The 20,799-nt window shown below is 42.1% G+C and overlaps 1 protein-coding gene across 1 annotated transcript in view; it reads left to right on the forward strand.

The window, feature by feature from the left end:
- Nucleotides 1-20,799, forward strand: part of bcas3 (BCAS3 microtubule associated cell migration factor) — a 351,457-nt gene that overhangs the window by 76,347 nt on the left and 254,311 nt on the right. The window contains exons 14-15 of the mRNA XM_032590298.1: nucleotides 6,616-6,749; nucleotides 15,365-15,698. Coding sequence (XP_032446189.1) covers nucleotides 6,616-6,749; nucleotides 15,365-15,698 — 468 coding nt within the window. The remainder of the gene's footprint in view (nucleotides 1-6,615; nucleotides 6,750-15,364; nucleotides 15,699-20,799) is intronic.

Genomic DNA, 20,799 nt, shown 5'->3' on the forward strand with positions numbered 1-20,799 from the left:
AGTAACTGAAGTAAAACCTTGACTTATCACATGATGACTAGAAGATCTTCACCTACTGTTTTGAAGAATGTTTTCACCTTTTAGACCCTGGTATGCTTTGCTCTTGGCTGCTGAAATAAGAATTAAACACCATGTTACGGTCTTCAGAAACAAAGTACACTAGCTGTGTTTCCATCGACCATACAATTGCACAAATTAGAATCGCGAAAATATATTTGCTCAGAGCAAATTAAAGAAAACAACTCACGTTTTTTGTTAAAATGTTGTGTCAGGATAATGTGTTTTCTCAGCTTTACCGTAATTTGCATATTTTGCAAAATTGCAATGGAAACACTTTTTTGCTTCACACGAGTTGTGTGATCAATAACCGGATGTTATTGCTGGTGGAAAAGACAAAGAAGACAGAAGTGGTAGAAGAATGATGGCACGGCATATTTCTTAAAGACTTATCATGGGAATAAACTTATTCACTTGTGATTTTAATTGTGTTTCTTATTTAATGGAATTACTGCAATTCCAAAATTGTGTTCTATGATACTATCAAGAAAAGATTTGACATTATCAAGAAAAGATTTGACATTATCAAGAAAGATTTGGTACATTTGTAAGGGAAACACAGCTAGTGTAGCTACTTACGAGCCTGGTGCAAAATGAAAAGAAGTCTGAAAAGAAATCACACATTCCACTTTGTGAGACATAGTGTACAAGTGGAAAATATTTACAGCAATTATCAACATACCCAGGTGTGGCCCTCCAAAAAGCTTTGTGCTGAGAGCAGACTGTAAGATGCTAAAAGAAGTCTCAAAGAAACCCTAAAATGTCATTTGCACAGCAGGCTCTTATTATAGCTGATGTTAAAGTGCACGTTTCAATCAAACTTTCATGGGAAGTGGAAAAGAGAAAACCGTTATTCTCTTTGCCAGCGAGAGCATGTACAAAGTTCAGAGGCATCATATATAAAAGAGTGCACTGTTTTTATACTAAAAGTTGGTACAGGGACACATTTTGAAAATTGTGGCACACAAAAAAAATTCAGATGTATAAAACTGTGCGCACTCAAGGGGCTGCACACGTTTCCTTTTATACACATCACAATTTGTCTGAAATAGAGCGCAGCCGCTGTTCTAGTGTTGGCCCACCTGTCATAAATACATATGTAAATTAGTTGAAATACCCGGAAGGCTGCTGCCATGTGTCCCAAGAACCATGGCAAAGGTCCCTACTTCTGGTAGTATAAGTAGTTCTAATAATAATATTAATATACTTAATTTAAAAGGTGCCTTTATGTAAAAAAAAAATTCACTTTTACTAATATATGTGATGGAGTGATGATCTATGTTAGTCTTTATATTTAAGACATATTTGGCTGTGAAAAAATATAAATGTTATTCAGCTAGATTAATACAATGGTAAAGATGTGGACTATTTTGTTTGATGTTGATATGGACAGTTGTAACTTAGTGAAGTTTTTTATAGGACCAACAACTGTGACTGATTGAGACGTCACAGATTACCAGAAGCAAATTAAATTTTAAGAAACCATGTAAATGCAAGAGGATTATCTCTGCAGCCTCACTGTTTGTCTGCTCAAAGAAGGGATTAGCTTCTGAGGAATGGATCTGTTGATTAGAGTAGTTTGTTTAAGAATTTAAAAAAAAATTGACCAACAAATAGCCCTGGTGTTAAAAAAAAAAAGAACTACTGTAAGCAGGTTTTTGTTCTTGTGAACAGCCGCCTCGCCTGTGACAGTCTGCAATAGAAACCTCTCTCCTCTTAAAACAACTCCCAGCAGGAAGTGTGCAAATATGTAAATGCTGCATAAAAATGGACCTAAGTGGTGTGTTTTCCGCTTAAGTTGATGAAAGAACAAGCCTGAAGCTCTACCTTGAGAACCAGTCATGCTTTGTGAACTTGACCGTTATGGTGCTTGCCTTTGTGTCGGCACGGCTTTAAAGCTAGGTGACTTTTTTACCCTGTTAAAAAGACCGGCATTCCAGCATAGGAATATCAAACTAATAGCAGCTTGTCAGCAAGGTTAGCCACACACAAACACCTTTTTTTCATATCTATTAACATCGAAGTGCTCACAGGTGGTCTGCCTGTGGAGCATGTAGAAAAACACAACCCTTGGTTTCAGCCCACTGTACATCAAATGAACCTTGAGAAGCCCCTTTCTCTGATGTTTTCTTTGCTTTTCCTTTGTAGCTTTCATCTTTTGGATTGGAGTAACAGTATAAAGTCAAAGTACAGTATATGCCAATTTATAGATTAGAATCTTTTGTATTCATGTAAATAAAACTTTAGAATCTTGTCCATTTGCCTTTTAATTGATTTAAATTTTTCAGGAATTTAAATAGACAGCATTTTAACACCAACGTGTGTTCATCAGTTGTTAAAATAAATTTGGAATTAGTCTGACGGCACCCCTTCTGCTATATTAGGAATACATAATTTTGACCTTTTGGTTTCCGTAACCCTTAACCTGAAACCTACTCATATGCTCTTACATATGAGTAAGAGCCGCTCATATTTATGTTTGTGGTTTCTTTGGTGCATTGTTGGCAAATTTAATTCTAGCTGAAGCAGATGATGCTTACTAGTGAAGGGTAAATGAAGTGTTTCGACCCATAGCAAAACTGTATTGATACTGTGTCGATACTGTGTCACTGAATACTGACACCTGCTGGACATTAAAAATCCCTACAGGCATCGTAGGTGACAGACTGATTTGATGACCTAGTCTATACAATAAGATTTAAGTCATTGTAGTTTGTTGTATATTATATATTGTATTATGTCATATCTTCAGTTAAATTCAAAATATATTTGATATTCGTAGATACAGTCAATAAATAGTGTGAACATGTACCATAAAGTGAAAATGTAAGTGAACGTGTTTGGAATATGTTTGGAATATATATGGTGTATATATTCACCATATATGAAGAACTCTGTGGATTTTACATTCTTTGTGCCCATAATCATGCACCATAAAAGAGCAGTTTGGGAGGTCGCTGTAGCATTTTATGTTACACCGACCTCTTGCTTGTTTTCGTTTTTCCACTTCTGTTTTAGCTTTCTGTGCCACCCTCTTGTTCCATCTGCAATTGTTATGTAGAAAGCTCTTTCAACCACTTTGTAAATGAATGTTCTGTCCACTATTAATGGGGCTTGAGCAGATGTTTTCTGTTTGGTTGACAGAGATGGGGCAGTACAGCTTGCAGCGAAACACAACAAAAGACTCAGTTCTAGCAGAGGGGTCACAGAAACTAAAAACAGACATTTATGGAAATGATTATTCAATTTTCCTCATGTTCCCTATGCATGCATGTCTTACGCACATGGCAAATTAGAGGTCATCTCTTTCATTTTAGTGCACGTCTAAGTGCGTGTGCCAGCAATTTCTAGTTGTAAATCATCACAAATAACACTGTAACGTATAGGACAAGGTGTTATAAATAGGATGTGTCAAACCATGCTCTGGCCAGCCTCTGGTTTCCCCGAAACCCTGTCTTTTCAGCCGCCGAGTGGCTCAGCTACTTTTTAATTTGGTCTTCCTGCGGGCTAACCGACTGACGCCTCTCGGTGAGCGCATCTGTATTTCAACACTGCCGCAAAATCCCCAATCCTTGGGCTCTGACACTCACAAAGCTCGAGCCTCTTTGAGCCTTTTCTTTTTTTTGGGCCCTAACTGCAGCATCAACAAAAGAGAAATACGGGCTCACGCCAGAAATCAGCAGCCAACTTTCATCCACTGGAAAGCCAGAGGGCAGACTGTGCAGCCACCAGGAGGGCAGGGCTTGACCAAAACAGAGAGCAGAGGAGAACTAAAAGAAGGAGTGGAGCGTGGGTGAAAGAGGCTTTGAGAGCGAGAGGAAGCTCCCAGATAAACAGACCGCAGCGCCTCAATTCCTAATCACCCCGCGCTTCCGTTTCCAGACTCTATAATTAGAAGGGCCCCGTTCCTTTTTTCTGTGTATCCCCAGTTGACGCAAATGCTTCTTGTGGCTTGGCACCTCGTTTGGGGTGTGGGTTTGAAGAGTTTACAGGCCCTGGGCCTTAGTTCTCTGCCTTTCTGGTCGCTGTGATACAGCATGAAAAACTAACCACTGTCTCAGTCCACACTTTGCTTGGCTCCACTCGATAATATACATGACCCTACTGCTTATCCCTTCTACCTCCCTCATTCCACCTCTGTATTATCTTTTCTCAAGAATTTCTCAAAAAAGAAAGCTTTTAACAGTTAACAAATGTGCTAAATTTATTAGGCGTCTTAATATTTCTTCATGTTTAAGGGCGTTGGGGAGTGTTTTCCATCTCCCTTGCACATGTTGCTGAATTCTTTTAATCTCTTGCCATTACAGCCTCCTCTTTTCACTTTTGACGTGCCACCCAATAAAGCCTGGCCACTAATTAAAACCTACTGCCGCTTCTACGGAATAGATTCCAAGTGGAACAACTCATAGGAAAAGGACAAATTATTTTAGTATGACTTGTGTCGTTGAGTCCTCAGAATGACAGAGGCTGGCCAGTTGTTAGTCTCCATCAGTGATATGGTTTCACCGTTCTGTTGAAAGCTTCTGGCTCTGGGTTTGGGCTTATGTCTGAGCTGCCTTTTTTCTGGCCAAACCAGTTCAGATCTGGGTTTGTTCTGGTGTGGTTTGTTGAGCATGTTGTTTATGGTGAGGGCCTATACTTTCTGCAGTTTGACGAGCTTCAAATAAAACGGGGCTAAATGAATGGGCCTGTCAGTGTTGGTTACACTTGTGCTGCGCTGTGGTTCAGTGTTTTAGTGATTTCCAGTGTGCATGCACACAGCCATGGTGATCCTTAGATGAGTAGATGCTTGGATGCTCTCCTTCGCAGATACTTATCATCTTGTCTTCCCTTACAGGAACACACGACTGGAGCCCTGCACTTAACCAAACCGAGCTATCATCTGAGAGAAAGCTGGCTTTTATGACAGGAACAAACGATAGCTGGTTTAATGGACTTGTTTGTTTGTTTGTTTTTAAAGACACAATAATTCTGTCATACTGTCTAGCATCTGTCCGGCAGACTTGGTAGAGTTGGCAGACTTTGTGTGGTCCAGCCCAGGGAGTAAAACTGAAATAATGTTTTATTTTACCACTTTTACAGGTCTGCTGTTAGTTTGTTTTTCATTTGCTTTGTTGCATTTCTTGAATCATTTTTGACATTTGCAAAACAGTAAGTGCATTTCTCAAAACAATTCATACAAACAGCAAAACAGCATGGATTACCCCCAGAATCCACTTCCTTAATTCATCACTCAAAATTACAAATCTGTCTTAATGAACGCGTCAGTGCTTCAAACTGTCAAGTCTTTGTTTCATTGTTTGGATAAGACAGCCATATTGATTAGTCATGTCAGTATAGCTGTGCACTCTGGTGGGATGTTGTTGGAAAATATAGCTAAAGTTTTGATGACAAGAATTGTAAATTCTAATGATGGGAGATCAATGGGAAGATGCTGGACAAAATTCACATTTTACTGTAATTTGTTGACAGAATACAGGGTTTCCCCCAGAAAACTTGCTAAGCCTGGTGGTCGGGGCATTGTGGCTGTCCACAAAGATGTGAAGTTGGCAGGAAACGTAAAATATTACTGGGTAATTATGTTACTGGAACATAAATTAAAAGATTTTAAATTGTTTAACATTTAAATTTAAGATTTTAAGGAGCTGGCAAGTTTACTTTGTAAAAGTTCAAAGAACAATCTTCATAGTTAGATTGTTTTGTTTCCATAGCAACAATCTCATGCTCTCAGTTTAATCTTTGAGTTTTAGCTGTTCATTAATGCATCTTAGTAAACTACAATTACATTTGACTGCCCGGTCAATTAAACTAGGCACCCTCTCCCAGATTTCACTAAATTCATGGTGAAATGCTGTTAGTGGTGCTGATGAACTCCATCAGCGTCTTGTCGGGTCACAATCCAAATCTTGATGATGTTGGAGTGATGGAATCCTGCTATTTGTCCTCACTGTCCTTCTCCTTCTGTTTTGCTCTTAACCCCTCCACAGCCTCACTCCTCTTCCTCTTCTTCGCTCTGTCTGTTGACTCTGTCCAAATTGTTATCTTAAAGATTTGAAATAATTTGTAATAAATCCAGGACTTATACTGTGGCTTTTTTGTCTACATTTAAGAAATTTCTAATGCCAAAATCTACTGAAAATGTTTTGTTCATGCTTTTACATTAATTGTTTTAACACAAAGAATTATGTTTTTTTAGAACATAACAAACTGTGTTCTAAAGAATTTTCTTCATGCTGGTGCCGTTAGATTTTGTTGCAACCCTTACACATCTAACCTATAGTCAAAATTGCAATGACACTTCTGGAGGTCAAACGCAAGCCCTCATTTTTTGTATACCAAAATTCTTGCAGTTGACAGCATACCAGGCAGAGTAATATTAACAATTCTTCAAACCAGCAAAAAGCTCATCAGTTGTTGTGAGGTTCCACTGGATTCCAACTCTTGATCAAAAACGACATGGTGCTTGGATCAGATACAGGAGGATACATTGCGGACGGCCAAAAGAATTATGTTGACACCAGTTAATGATTTGTAATGCTGTCACTGTGCTTGTTGTAGGAATGCTCCTGGTGACAGCCGACACCCTTGGCCATGACTTCCATGTCTTCCAGATCCTCACCCACCCTTGGGCTTCCTCACAGAGTGCTGTTCACCATCTCTATACCCTGCATCGGGGAGAGACCGAGGCCAAGGTCTGACACACAAACACAGACACAACTCTAATCATTAAATTCGTGTTTGAACAGAGTGCATCAGATATTCTGTTTGTGACTATGTGGAACTCCAATTCTGCCTTCTAAGTAATTAAAAGGAGAAATCTGTTAAACTACACTGCAAAAACACAAAATCTTACCAATTGTTGTTGTCTAGCTTCTAGTTTAAATATCTAAGTTCACTTGAAATAAGACAAAAATAACTTTTAAACAAGACAAATAATCTTGTCTTAAGTGATACAGATAAAAATATACTAGTTTCACTGGCAGATTTTTTTAAACTTCAAATGGAAAAAACCCATCTTGTTATAAGTGAAACAATCTGCCAGTGGAACATTTTTTGTCTGTATTCAAAATTAATTACTTAAAGCCTAGTTCACACGGCATGACTTTTTAGTCCTGATTTTCTCCTTATGACAAACTAGTTTATTTGTTTAGCACATTTCAGCAACAAGGCACTTCAAAGTGCTTTACATCACAAAAACACAATAATAAAAAGCAATAAAAACAACATGCAGTTGTAAATCTTAAACTGACAAATACTGATATTGGCCAGTATAGTACACCTGTGTGAACTGGTGGGCATGTACAGTACAGACCAAAAGTTTGGACACACCTTCTCATTGAATTCAATGAGAAAGTGTGTCCAAACTTTTGGTCTGTACTGTATATAATATTTAATATTGTGACTATTGACTCTTAGTTTCACTTTAATCTCTCACTTTAAAGTTTTTTAATAGGTATGTTGCCTATTCCTAAAATAATTATATATTAAGTTAAAAAGTATATTCTAAGATGTGTTAGTATTGCTATATCAGAGGTAGGAAACATATTATCGCATTTGATGTTACAGTAACATGCTACAAAGTTGTGTAATACAATCCATTTCCTTTAGTTACATTCAATAAGACGAATATTTGCAACCACAGCATTGAGCATCAGAACTATACAGGGTTTGTGTTAAAAAGGTCAGAAAAACTTGACACCCTTTGGCTCTTTTTACATGCTGGTTGGGGGATTGAATTAGATTCTTGACCTTTTTCTCACCTGTTCTACACATGTCATCTACCAAGTTCATATCTCTACACTTTCTTTGTAATACTCTTACCTGCATTTTGCCTAAGCAGTTACATGACTGGTTATATATTAGAAATGTCACTTGATCTTTTGGAGGTCTTATAGACGTGGAGCTTGTTGGAGCCTTTCCCTGCTGTGCAACAACAGGTCTGGCCTGAAGGGGTTTTGTGTGAGAGATCGGGGAACATTTGATTACATCTGAGGTAGGAAGGATGTGGCTGACTGGGATTTGCCCAAAGACAACCTCTTACCAGAGTGTGGAAAGTAAAATGAACACAAGGACTGTTGGTGAAAACCGTTTGTATTAGACACCACAACCTTAGTGTAATTCAGTCTTGCAAGAACACTCTCAACTAATAATAATTCTTTCTCCATTTACAACACCACACCTAAGCACCTTTGGTTTCTTAACAGTCTTGAACATGAATATGAATGACATCTTGAAAGTAGAAATCAATTATCTTGTTCACAGAAAGAATGTTTTCATCCAGCGTTTTCACTCATGGCGTGCAAAGACTTTCCAAAATAAGGTAAAGACACTTACTCAACAAAACTGCTTCAGGCCTTGTTCGGTTCAGGATTATTGACTGGGAAAACACACAATCACACACCACCTCTCACAGGCTGCCTGCAGTTCGGTCCGCTGACCGGCTGCACAGTGAGACCGCTTTGATCCGACCCGCTGTAAACATTGAATGCCAAGCTGCGGCCCAGTGCTGAGGCCAGGGGTTATCACCGCACGCTCACTTACACGCACACAAACACACAGCCGCACTGCCAAGCACAGTGGAGAGTGATAAAGTCTTCAGTTAGGTGGGTGGAGAGACGCCTTATCTGTCTCCAGCAACCAAACATGCGACCGGCTGCCAGTGACCCGAGGCCAGGTAAACAGACCTGCTGCTGATAACAACTGTAAAGAGGCTGGGGCGGAGAGGAGTGTGGACGGTCATGGGGGCCAACCAGAGAGCCCTCATCCTGGAGGTTAAGGCTCAGCTCCTTTACTCTAGATATCACAGTCCTGCAACATCGTTGGGATTTTAGTAACATGACTAAACTCAGAAGTACATTACTACCAGGAATGCATGTCCACCATTTTGAAGCTATATCTCTACAGCTCACTATTCTGCATTGAGAAATAGCAGCAGTTCTCTAGCATTTATATAAAATCATGAGCATGGTGACCAATGAAAGTGAAATCTGCTTCCTATAAACAGTTCAATTTTTTAACCCATATTTTTCCATCTGCTAACCATGTACTGCTCTTCATTATTCTTCAAAACACATTGATGCAATGACACGATGTGTTGGGTCTCTTTATGTTACTGCTTCTCCCAGATTTAGGCCAAATACCTGATATGCCAGTTAGTTTGATATGAACAGCTGTCTGCTTGCACACTCAAGGTGTCACCAATATAAAGTTCCATTTATTACTAGTAGTACTGATAAAGACATAACATTCATAGAGGTTTATAATAAATCATTATTGACTTTGTTGTCTTTCTGACACTGATTCTTTTTAATGAAGACCAATAATGTTGCCACATTGTTCATTTGTGAGGGGATTAGGCTTCTTCAGTGCTTTAGTAATGGAGTGTTGTTGGCCTGCCCTGGTCAACGCTAGAGGGCAACAACTCAAGAACTGCTTACTTTCTCTAAAATAAGAGTCTAGCTTAAGCACCTGTCTCCAACTGGGTGATGATGCCTTACTTTTATTTCATCAGATAAAGGTACATTCCACTTTTAAAGGCAAACTTTGCTTGGACAAGAAATTTTGTGGTATTTTAACATTGTGTGAGATCTTGTGACATGAGATATAGTTGCGCCACTTTTTGTTTCTGTGGACCTCACTCAGTGTCTTTGACTCATTTTATTTCTATTTATGCCCCTGACACACATTTTATATGTCCCAGCGTTTTGCAAATCCAACCATTATGTATCACCCCATTATTGGTCTGCATGTGGACTAAATCAGAGCATTCCTTCTTTTGGATTGGTAGTATTTTGTTAGTGAGTGCACATTTCAATCAATCAATCAATCAAATTTTATTTGTATAGCACATTTCAGCAGCAAGGCATTTCAAAGTGCTTTACATCATTACAAACACAGCAACACAATGCAATATAGAATCAAACATTAAGTCAAGTTCCATCAATAAATTTGTAATTGATTACATTTCAAATACAATTCTAAACAGGTGGGTTTTTAGTTGAGATTTAAAAGAAGTCAGTGTATCAGCTGTTTTACAGTTTTCTGGAAGTTTGTTCCAAATTTGTGGTGCATAGATGCTGAAAGCTGCTTCTCCTCGTTTGGTTCTGGTTCTGGGGACAGTACATTTAAAGTACTGGGTTGAATAACTGAGTTGAATACTAAAATCAACCCAGTTCTTCCAGTTTTTATGTTTCACTTGTCAAAGTTGTACATATTACATTTAAAACAATTAGGTAAAGATAACTTTCTGAGTTTTGCAGGATTCAAAGTAGTGAGCCTTGAGTTGGACTTCCTGTAGTTTGGTGACCATATTTGTCTTTGTTAGTAATTTGTTTATTTTTGACTCATTGGCCATAATACGGCCCGCCCGACCTGAACTCGAGCGGTGTTCTGTTGCTGGACTTCTGTGCTCGCCATGGATTGTCCATAACGAACACCATGTTCAAGCATAAGGGTGTCCATATGTGCACTTGGCACCAGGACACCCTAGGCCGCAGTTCGATGATCGACTTTGTCATCGTTTCATCGGATCTGCGGCCGTATGTCTTGGACACTCGGGTGAAGAGAGGTGCGGAGCTGTCCACTGACCACTACCTGGTGGTGAGTTGGCTCCGGTGGTGGGGGCGAAAGCCGGTCAGACCTGGCAGGCCCAAACGTGTTGTGAGGGTCTGCTGGGAACGTCTGGCGGAATCCCCTGTGAGACAGAGCTTTAACTCCCATCTCCGGCAAAACTTCGAACACGTCCCGGGGGAGGTGGGGGACATGGAGTCTGAGTGGACCGTGTTCCGTGCCTCCATTGTCGAGGCGGCCGATCGGAGCTGTGGCCGCAAGGTTGTCGGTGCCTGTCGCGGCGGCAACCCTCGAACCCGCTGGTGGACACCTTCGGTGAGGGATGCCGTCAGGCTGAAGAAGGAGTCCTATCGGGCCTTTTTGGCCTGTGGGACTCCGGAAGCAGCTGATGGGTACCGGCGGGCGAAGCGGCATGCGGCTCGGGCGGTTGCTGAGGCAAAAACCCGGGCATGGGAGGAGTTTGGAGAGGCCATGGAGAAAGACTTCCGTACGGCTTCGAGGCGATTCTGGTCCACCATCCGGCGTCTCAGGGGGGGGAAGCGGTGCAGCACCAACACTGTTTATAGTGGGGATGGTGTGCTGCTGACCTCTACTCGGGACGTTGTGGGCCGGTGGGCAGAGTACTTCGAAGACCTCCTCAATCCCACCAACATGCCTTCCACTGAGGAAGCGGAGCCTGGGGACTCTGGGTTGGGCTCTCCAATCTCTGGGGGCGAGGTCGCCGAGGTGGTTAAAAAGCTCCTCGGTGGCAGGGCCCCGGGGGTGGATGAGATCCGCCCGGAGTTCCTTAAGGCTCTGGATGTTGTAGGGTTGTGTTGGTTGACGCGACTCTGCAATGTCGCATGGACATCGGGGGCAGTTCCCCTGGATTGGCAGACTGGGGTGGTGGTCCCCCTGTTCAAAAAGGGGGACCGGAGGGTGTGCTCCAATTATAGAGGGGTCACACTCTTAAGCCTCCCTGGCAAGGTCTATTCAGGGGTCCTGGAGAGGAGGGTCCGTCGGATAGTCGAACCTCGGATTCAGGAAGAGCAGTGTGGTTTTCGTCCTGGTCGTGGAACTCTGGACCAGCTCTACACCCTCGGCAGGGTCCTGGAGGGTGCATGGGAGTTCGCCCAACCAGTCTACATGTGTTTTGTGGACCTGGAGAAGGCGTTCGACCGTGTCCCTCGGGGAGCCCTGTGGGGGGTTCTCCGGGAGTATGGGGTACCGGGCCCTTTGATACGGGCTGTCAGGTCCCTGTATGACCGGTGTCAGAGTCTGGTCCGCATTGCCGGCAGTAAGTCGGGCTCGTTTCCGGTGAGAGTTGGACTCCGCCAGGGCTGCCCTTTGTCACCGATTCTGTTCATCACTTTCATGGACAGAATTTCTAGGCGCAGCCAAGGTGTTGAGGGGATCCGATTTGGTGGCCTTAGGATCTCATCTCTGCTTTTTGCAGACGATGTGGTCCTTTTGGCTTCATCAGATCGTGATCTGCAGCTCTCGCTGGAGCGGTTCGCAGCCGAGTGTGAAGCGGCCGGGATGAGGATCAGTGCCTCCAAATCCGAGGCCATGGTCTTGAGCCGGAAAAGGGTAGAGTGCCTTCTCCGGGTCAGGGGGGGTGTCCTGCCCCAAGTGGAGGAGTTTAAGTATCTCGGGATCTTGTTCACGAATGGGGGAAGAAGGGAGCGGGAGATCGACAGGCGGATTGGCGCAGCGTCTGCTGTCAAGCGGGCGCTGTACCGGTCCGTCGTGGTGAAGAGAGAGCTGAGCCAAAAAGCGAAGCTCTCGATTTACCGGTCGATCTACGTTCCCACCCTCATCTATGGTCATGAGCTTTGGGTCATGACTGAAAGAACGAGATCGCGGATACAAGCGGCCGAAATGGGTTTTCTCCGTAGGGTGGCTGGGCTCTCCCTTAGAGATAGGGTGAGAAGCTCAGTCATCCGGGAGGGACTCAGAGTAGAGCCGCTGCTCCTTCACATCGAGAGGAGCCAGTTGAGGTGGCTCGGGCATCTGGTCAGGATGCCTCCTGGACGCCTCCCTGGTGAGGTGTTCCGGGCACGTCCCACCGGGAGGAGGCCCCGGGGAAGACCCAGGACACGCTGGAGGGACTATGTCTCTCGGCTGGCCTGGGAACGCCTCGGGATTCCCCCGGAGGAGCTAGAAGAAGTGGCTGGGGAGAGGGAAGTCTGGGCCTCCCTTCTGAAGCTGCTACCCCCGCGACCCGACCTCGGATAAGCGGAAGAAGATGGATGGATGGATGGATGGATGGCCATAATACTGTGTTCTTCTTTGCCACATTCCCATCATTCCTGAAAAGGTTTCTTTCGGGTGAACAGGGACTCATAGTCTCGCTAACAAGTGTCACTGATTTTGCAGAGGATAGGCACGAGCATTAGTCATGTCATATTGACATCCTTCTGTCTATCACGGATGTCATTGAGTGTGCTGTGTAAAGGACTTGAACCTTTCCAGCATCTCAGGAACGTACAAATCAACACCTCTGCATCATATGACATAGAAACAGTAGGATTCCATCTATGCAAATAACCTTCACCAACTCTTTCACTTCTATGATTTCAATATGGAATCACAGCCACCTTTCAGGTACTCTACCTGATCAGAATGCATTTGACGGTAGAAATTTAGTCACCTATTTATAGCTGAAGCTTAGACAGGTCTGTTATGGTCAATTATGACACACACAAAGTAGCTCTTTATTATGTCTGAGTCGTCCCTAATGGGGACAGCATAGGTGAGGCCTCCTCTTTCATTCGTCTCTGTGAAGTAAAGTATCTGTCTGGTATGCAAAGGATGCCCCATTAACTGTCATTGCTGGGGCCAATTACCCTGTAGGACCTGGCAGAAGATTAAAAGGCCACCAGGTACAGAGCTGTCTCTCTGACTCTCTCTCAGCAGTTGGACATTCCTCATAGAAACTTTCTCATGAACTTTTTACATTTTGTCCCTGTTGTACGCTGATTGATAAATGTAGATTGAGTGAAAACCACACATCAGTCTGTCACCTAAGTCTTTAGCTCTTGGTCTTTTCTCATTTACTCTTCCCTGGGCTTGTATTGTCTCTTGCAGCCTATCTGTCTGGTTTCCTGCATGTTTAACATGCTCCATGAGATCCTATCTTGTCAAGTGTCTGCTCTTGAGTGTTTAAGGAGGAAGCCTAACAAAGGGCGCCATTACAGCTTTTGTCTTTGTCTTAATCATTTATTTTACCACCAAACAGCCTCAAATCAGATTGTCACCTTTAGAACATCGTCATTGCCTAATCCTCTCACCCTGTTCCATGCTGTCATGCACCTCTGGCAGATGTGTTTGTCTGCGCGGTAAACATTTCAGCCCGGTCACATTAATGTTTGCTGGAGTTTCAGGCTGTTTACCTCTGCTCTGCATATTTCTGTGGTGACGAAAATGGTACAGAGAGGCTTTTAAACACATGCATGCGAACATGTCTGCTCAGCAAAGCATGCATGCTGACTATATAAAGCGCATGGTAGCTTACTAGCATTGTTTGTACATAATAACTTGTGAAAAATCAGATGCTCGTTTGTTCACCGTTTCCTCTCTTAAAAATTACATTGTGCTTTAAAAACACGTCAATATCTGTTACTCAACAATTCGATTAGCACGTGCCCAAACACATCCTGTCGTTAGTCTTTTTGCTCTCACACAATGTTGGAACCGGGCCACATTTCCTGATTATCTTCAGTCTGAGAGGTTAAGCCCTGATGTAAACTCACTGCTTTAAACAGGACTTCAGCATAAACTGATTAGAGCTCACCACTGTTTTACATCAGCAATGAAAAAAAGTCTGTTTTAAGTTCTTCTCTTAAACTGTTCTCTTTGTTATGGGTCTTCATTATGCTCTGAAAATGTCTTACTTTATTTAGTGTGTTGGTTTGTACTTATTGACCCAATAGAAATGATTTTGAGAACTGGTGATGCAACAAACCAAATTCTGTCCTTCCTGCTTTTGCCATCATCAATCATTTATATTTGGAACAGAGGTGATGTCACACTGTGTGAGAATATAATTACTTCTCACACAGGATTTTCTTATTATTTTAAAACTAAAACTAAATGATTTCAGCGTTGTTCTTGTGTATGCAATGATCACACCCTTCCTCTCTGCTACGCTACAGCTCCTTCCCCACACTGGAGCTTGTTGTGAATGCTCAGGCTGTGGTCAGCTGACAGCCCACAAGCAGTTTTCCTGGAACAATAAGTTGTTGCTCTTCCATTAACACATTGAGCATTACATACAGGAGCTTGATTGACAGCACTAAGCCCCTTCTCCAGGCTCTGATTGATTGTATCTGACCGGGAATTATGTATTTCTGCAGATGGTGTCAGGATCACAGGGAGAAGACAGAACAGCTGTATTTTTGTCACAGATCATCTGTCTCATAATATACTATCAGGACATAGTGACAGTTTTAACAAATACGTAAAAACAACCAGAAACATTTGGTTTTACATACACTGTAGAAGTTAGAACCCGAATAAATGGAATAAATGTAGCTAATTAACATTTTGAACTAAATGGAGAAAAGTCTGATTGTAACAGGAAGTGAGTCTTTCAAGATTCTTTTTGTCAGAGTAGCATAGTTTCTTTTTTTTTTTTTGAAGCTACAAAGTTTTATATTTTCCAGTCATTGTCTATTGACTTCAGTCTGTTGTTTCTTCTCTCTGCCCTTTCTTTCTTTCTTTCTGTCCTGTTCCTGCACTGGGTCTGTCTGCTCAGGTTCAAGACATGTGCTTTAGTCAAGACAGTCGCTGGGTAGCCATCAGCACCCTTCGAGGCACCAGCCACGTGTTTCCAATCAACCCTTATGGTGGTGCACCCTGTGCCCGCACCCACATGTCCCCGCGGGTGGTGAACCGGATGTCGCGCTTCCAAAAAAGCGCCGGCCTGGAGGAGATCGAGCAAGAGCTGAACAGGGCGGCTGCTGTTGGTGGAGGAGGAGCTGGAGGCATGGGAGGAAGCAGCTGCATTCTGGGTGGAGGAGGCAGCATGGGCGGCCGCTGCAGTCCCATACCTGGCATGTCCAGCAGCCCCTCAGGGTCTCCACTGCATGGTAAGGAGCAGGGCGGGGTGGTGAATGTGTGGGCAACGCTTCTTCTGTTTAAAGCACCAAACCATTGAAACTTCAACAATCTGTAATTCTGCTGCATCTCCTTTGTGTGAATGCTCAGATACATATTCAGATACATACTGAGTTGGACTCAAGGAAAGCTTGAATGAATCGGCCCTTTCACATGAATGCTAAAGAGCAAAGGTTCCCTAAAACTTGTTACTGAAATATTTCACATAGAACTACTTTATAGGTAAGGAAAATTATCTTTCTATGCTACCATAAAACACATTTCTCTGTGTGTGTGCATGTATGTGTGTGTGTACATACAGGCTACCCTATATAGCTAAACAGGGTTTAGCTGCTCTATTTAGGACCATTTCTGTCATATTTACTAACCTTCTTAAGAGCAAAACCCGGCCCTAATACATTGGACCCCCCTGTATAGAGTCAGGGGTTAGATTTGGAGGTACAGTGTGAATGAGGTTTTGGTTAGGAATAGACCAGCAAGGATTAGGTTTGGGGAAGATGTCTAAGTTGGGAATAAATTCAGTTACTAAAATGTATAAAAGTCAATACAAACTCCTAATATGGGTAGAAATACAAACGTGCGTGTATGTGTGTTCTCGGGCGTGCGTGTGTGTGTCTTTCCAGTTACTGATCATGACAGTAGCTCTTTTCCTGGGACTCTGCCCTGCCTTTCTGGACCTTGTCTCCCTTGTTTGTCAAACACCATTGCAGGCTGCTCACACTGTCTCTGTGTACCAAGTCACAGCAGAATCACACTGATACACACATACCTTATGCCAACTGCACTGCTCAACCCAGAGGTGTTACTCAGTGTAAAATATCACAGTTCTCATCAGTGATTGGCTTCCAGGAATAACCCTGAGCTTTGATAGCTTTGCTGTGGCCGGGGTCATGCTGGGAACTTGGTAAACATTTCAAAGAACTGAATGACTGCTAACTGACAAGTGAATAAGTTTACATAACATGATGTATTTTATACCTTATTTTGTAACCTGATTTTATGAAGCTGGTTTTAGCTTACAGTGGAAATCATCTTTGAACCTCTTCAACTGTTTCAGTTGTAGGTGAAACTGATGGCTCTGGGCAAAGTGGGGCTGGCAGGGGAAGTTCCCCCAGAGTGACACTAACCTTAGAGATATTGTTGTCATCCATTCCTTAGAAATATGATTGTCTTACCGTTCAACTTCAAAACAATTTTAATGTTTAATGAATTATTCAATTATTTGAAAAAGTAAAACATATTTACCCACAACACATTTTTGTTATTTCCTTTTTTGGTCAACATTCATGTTTTATTAAATATCTTAAGGTGTTTAGAGCAACATGCTAAAGTGCAAAACCATGCAGGTCTATCACAATAAATTTCAGTATCATAAAATATATATACATATGTTTATTTCAGTAAATCAATACTAAAAATGAAACTTTTTTGTAGCTTCATTATACACAGAGACAAATTTGAATCCATGCATACCTGTTATTTAATAATTATTCCTTACAGCCAATCAATACCTAAAGTTTGGTTTCTCAGATACTCAACAGGGAACTGAAGCCACAAAAGATTATTACTAAAAACTTGGATGCTGATGGAGTGCTGTATCTGAGCACATTAATGGAAAGTTGAGTAGATGGGAAGATTATGTTACAATAGGTTACACAATGCAACTGGGATAACCACAGCCTCCAGGCTCAGAAGACTGTGAAGACCATTCAGGAGGGTGAGGGGGATTCACAAGTTTCTCTTCTCCATGGTCTAGTCTCACTTCAGCCAGTTAATGTCTGGTTCTGTTCTAGCCAAGATGGGTGTGCATTGGCATCTTCATTGGCAGCCTTTCCTGGGCAAGGGCATATTTACGCTCTGATGTCACTTTGAGTGTTGTACTCTTGGGTGTCTATTGAGTGTACTGCAGCTGGAGTCAATGTTACAATAGCCAGCACACATAGTGTGCTCAGGAAATGGACTAAAACTGTCATATCCCTTGTGTTTAACCCTCTCCTTTACAAAAGACACAATCAGTGCCTTACCTGAGTTAAGGAGACACAGTACTAGACTTTAGCTTAGTGGTCCTATGTCCTCTCTTTAGATAAAAGTATATTTCACATTTCATTTAAAACATAAATGTCCCGAATCTGAAGAAGAGTGGGAAGTTAGAGAATCTAAGTTATTGGAGGCCCAATGCCTAGTTTCTATAGTCTGTGATGATTTGGCGGGAGCCATGTCACAGGCTGGTTTTGGTCCATCGGGTTTTATCAGATCCAACGTTGCCACAACAGCCTATATAGAAATTCAATAGAAGGAACTTCATGGTTCCTTCTGCTGCAGAGCTTTATAGAAATGCTGACTTCATTTTCCAGCAGGACTTGGTAACGGTACACATTGCCAAAGATGCCAGTACCTGCTTTAATGACCATGGTGCTATTGTGCTGGATTGACCAGTAAACTGCTTGACCTAAAGTCTTTTGAGAGTTCATGGAGTATTGTCAAGAGGAAGATGAGACACTAGACCCAAAAAGGCTGATGATCTGAAGGTAGATATCAAAGCAACCTAGGCTTCCAGAACCTCAGCAGAACCACAAGCTGATCATCTCCATTCCACAGCGCGTTGATGTAGTAATTCATACAAGAAGAGGCCCAATCAAATAGAGTACACCTAGTGAATAGTACATGGATATGCAGTAGGAGCACATTTCTGTTTCATGTTTAATATTTAAACATGAAACATTTTGTTTATTTTTGTTTATTTTGCATTTTATTACAACATTCAGGGTTATCTTGCAAGTTTTTGTGAAGAGTATAATTACTGATCTATAAGCTGGAATTTTAAATTACTTCATGGTTTCCTGCCAGTTTGAATTTGACTACACAAATGTGAAATGATTGTCTTCAGTCTATACTATGTTGTAGTATATTTAAAAATATTGTAATATATTTTGTAGCACTAAGCTGCTCCTACAGTCTGTTTTCTCCTCTCTGACTGGGACCAAAGTCTGGAACAACAGATGCAGGTTGATGTTTTTTCATTTGCGTGTCACAGACTTCACACCTTTATGTATCAAACATTCACATCCCTTCACTTCCACTGACAGACTGTGTCCTAGCTTCCTCTTTTCCTTCTTGTCTTTCTTGTGATGACTCAGACCTCTCTTTAACCTCCATACCAAACTACTCACATTCCTCCAAACTGAGGAATAAACCATCAAACATTAAAGGATTTCTTTGGAGACTTGGTTTTGCTGCGATGAGAGACTGAGTGGCACGGGAACATCAAAGTGGAGGGGGGCTCCAGGTGAAAGTGAACAAGCAAAATAATGAGGTGTAACTGAGGGAAAACAAGAGATGGGGTACATAAGTGGGGGTTGGGGTACAGGCACAGGGAAGGAAAGATAAGTTTGTAGTAGCAGCGCTGAAAGCCAGGGTCTTGGGGAGCCTGCTCGTAAATCACACTTTTGTTTCAAAGGAAGGCATTAAGGCCACCTGTCAACAATTAGTCTTCACAGTGACACTAAACTGAGTGTGTGTGTGTGTGCACGTGCAGACGTTTGAAGAAGATAAACTGTCCACAGCACTGATCATTTATACGGCGAGGTGTTCAAAAGGAGTGGATCAGAAACATCTTTCAAGGAAAAGTCAATGTTTTCATAGCTAGAATATTTTATTGTTTACATTTCAGTTTCTTGTTTGTAGATGTTGTGAATTTTTGAAGATCAATTATCTTTTCGCACAACAGTTGTCATGTTGTGATTCTTTTATCAGTATTATACCAGAGACTCAGGAATGTTTTTTTAGCCTGAAATAGTTTAACAAAAATCTTCCAAGATCTGACCAACACTCAAATCTGCAGAATTCAATACATCACTCTCAGCTCACAAGTGAGATTGGAGTCACAGAGTTTCATCAGTTGTGTTTCCGGTAATCTGAAGTTAATTTATCGCCACTGTTTCATGACATGCCTGCTGTCTCCTCCGTCAACAATGCCAGTGGTATTGATAAAAACAACATAATTCGTCAATTTTTCACCAGATGTAAACAGAGTCACTTTTGCTGTTGTATCCGCCTTCCTTCTGTATTCGTGAGCCGGGTGTGAAATTCTGGGCAGCTGAGGTGGTTTTCCTCCTGCCTGGCAGAGAGCAGTGGGGTGAGGCAGGCCGGGGCCGGGCCACCTAGCCACAACAGCTGCGCTGAGATTGTCGCCAACAAGGCCGGCGTTGATTTTTGGGAAGGAACTGTAGAAAAGTACACATCCTTCTCAAAGCTGCCAGTCCGAGCAAGCGGCAGACCTAAAAATAGAGGCTGCAATTGGCTGTCTTCTTGTCACTGTTAAAATCTGGAAGGGCTATTTGTGTCCCTGGATCCAGTTTCTCGGCCCCGTGGTTTTTTCCCCCCTGAAGCCTTCCTTTTGTGTGATGGATGTATTGTTTTTTGAGGTGATGACCCATCATGTGAGCGTCCCACGCTGTAAAGCTCGGTTTGTTTGGGAGCCAGCATATATGAGCCCAGATTAGTGAGTGCAGGTCGGTGGCGCAGGACAGAGGTTATTGAGGTTGCAGCAGGAGCCGCTGTTGTTGCTTTCATATTCAGATGAACTTCATATTTAGCTACCGCATTGTATAATACAGTAAGTCCTAAATACAGTTTAGATCAAATGATTCATATTTCAATTGAAAACGTTCTTCGTTCTACCCAGAGGTTGGTTCCTGACTGAGAAGCAGACGGGTTCCTCTCAAAAGCTGGTGAACAGGGTCGCTGAGAGGCTCAAGTGTAGAGGCTGTCATCCTCCACGCGGTCGCCTGGGGGTCGATTCCCGGCCTGGGGCCTTTTCCTGGATGTCTTACCTTTCTATCTCCTCCCTACTTCCTCTCCAAATACCGTTGAAGAAACAAGTAGTAAGCTATTTAAAAGGTTTTATGTTTATTAAAAGACCATTTTCATAAACATAAAATGAAAATATTTCATGTTTTAATGAAAAAGAAGCAATAATAATCTACATCTTTCCGAAGCATTTTGCATGCTTTGGCTGGTATTTTAATAATTAATCATTGCTGATGAGCTCTAAGGTTATGAGTCTAGAAGGTC

The sequence above is a fragment of the Xiphophorus hellerii genome, chromosome 18, assembly GCF_003331165.1.
Source record: "Xiphophorus hellerii strain 12219 chromosome 18, Xiphophorus_hellerii-4.1, whole genome shotgun sequence".
NCBI classification, from domain to species: domain Eukaryota; kingdom Metazoa; phylum Chordata; class Actinopteri; order Cyprinodontiformes; family Poeciliidae; genus Xiphophorus; species Xiphophorus hellerii.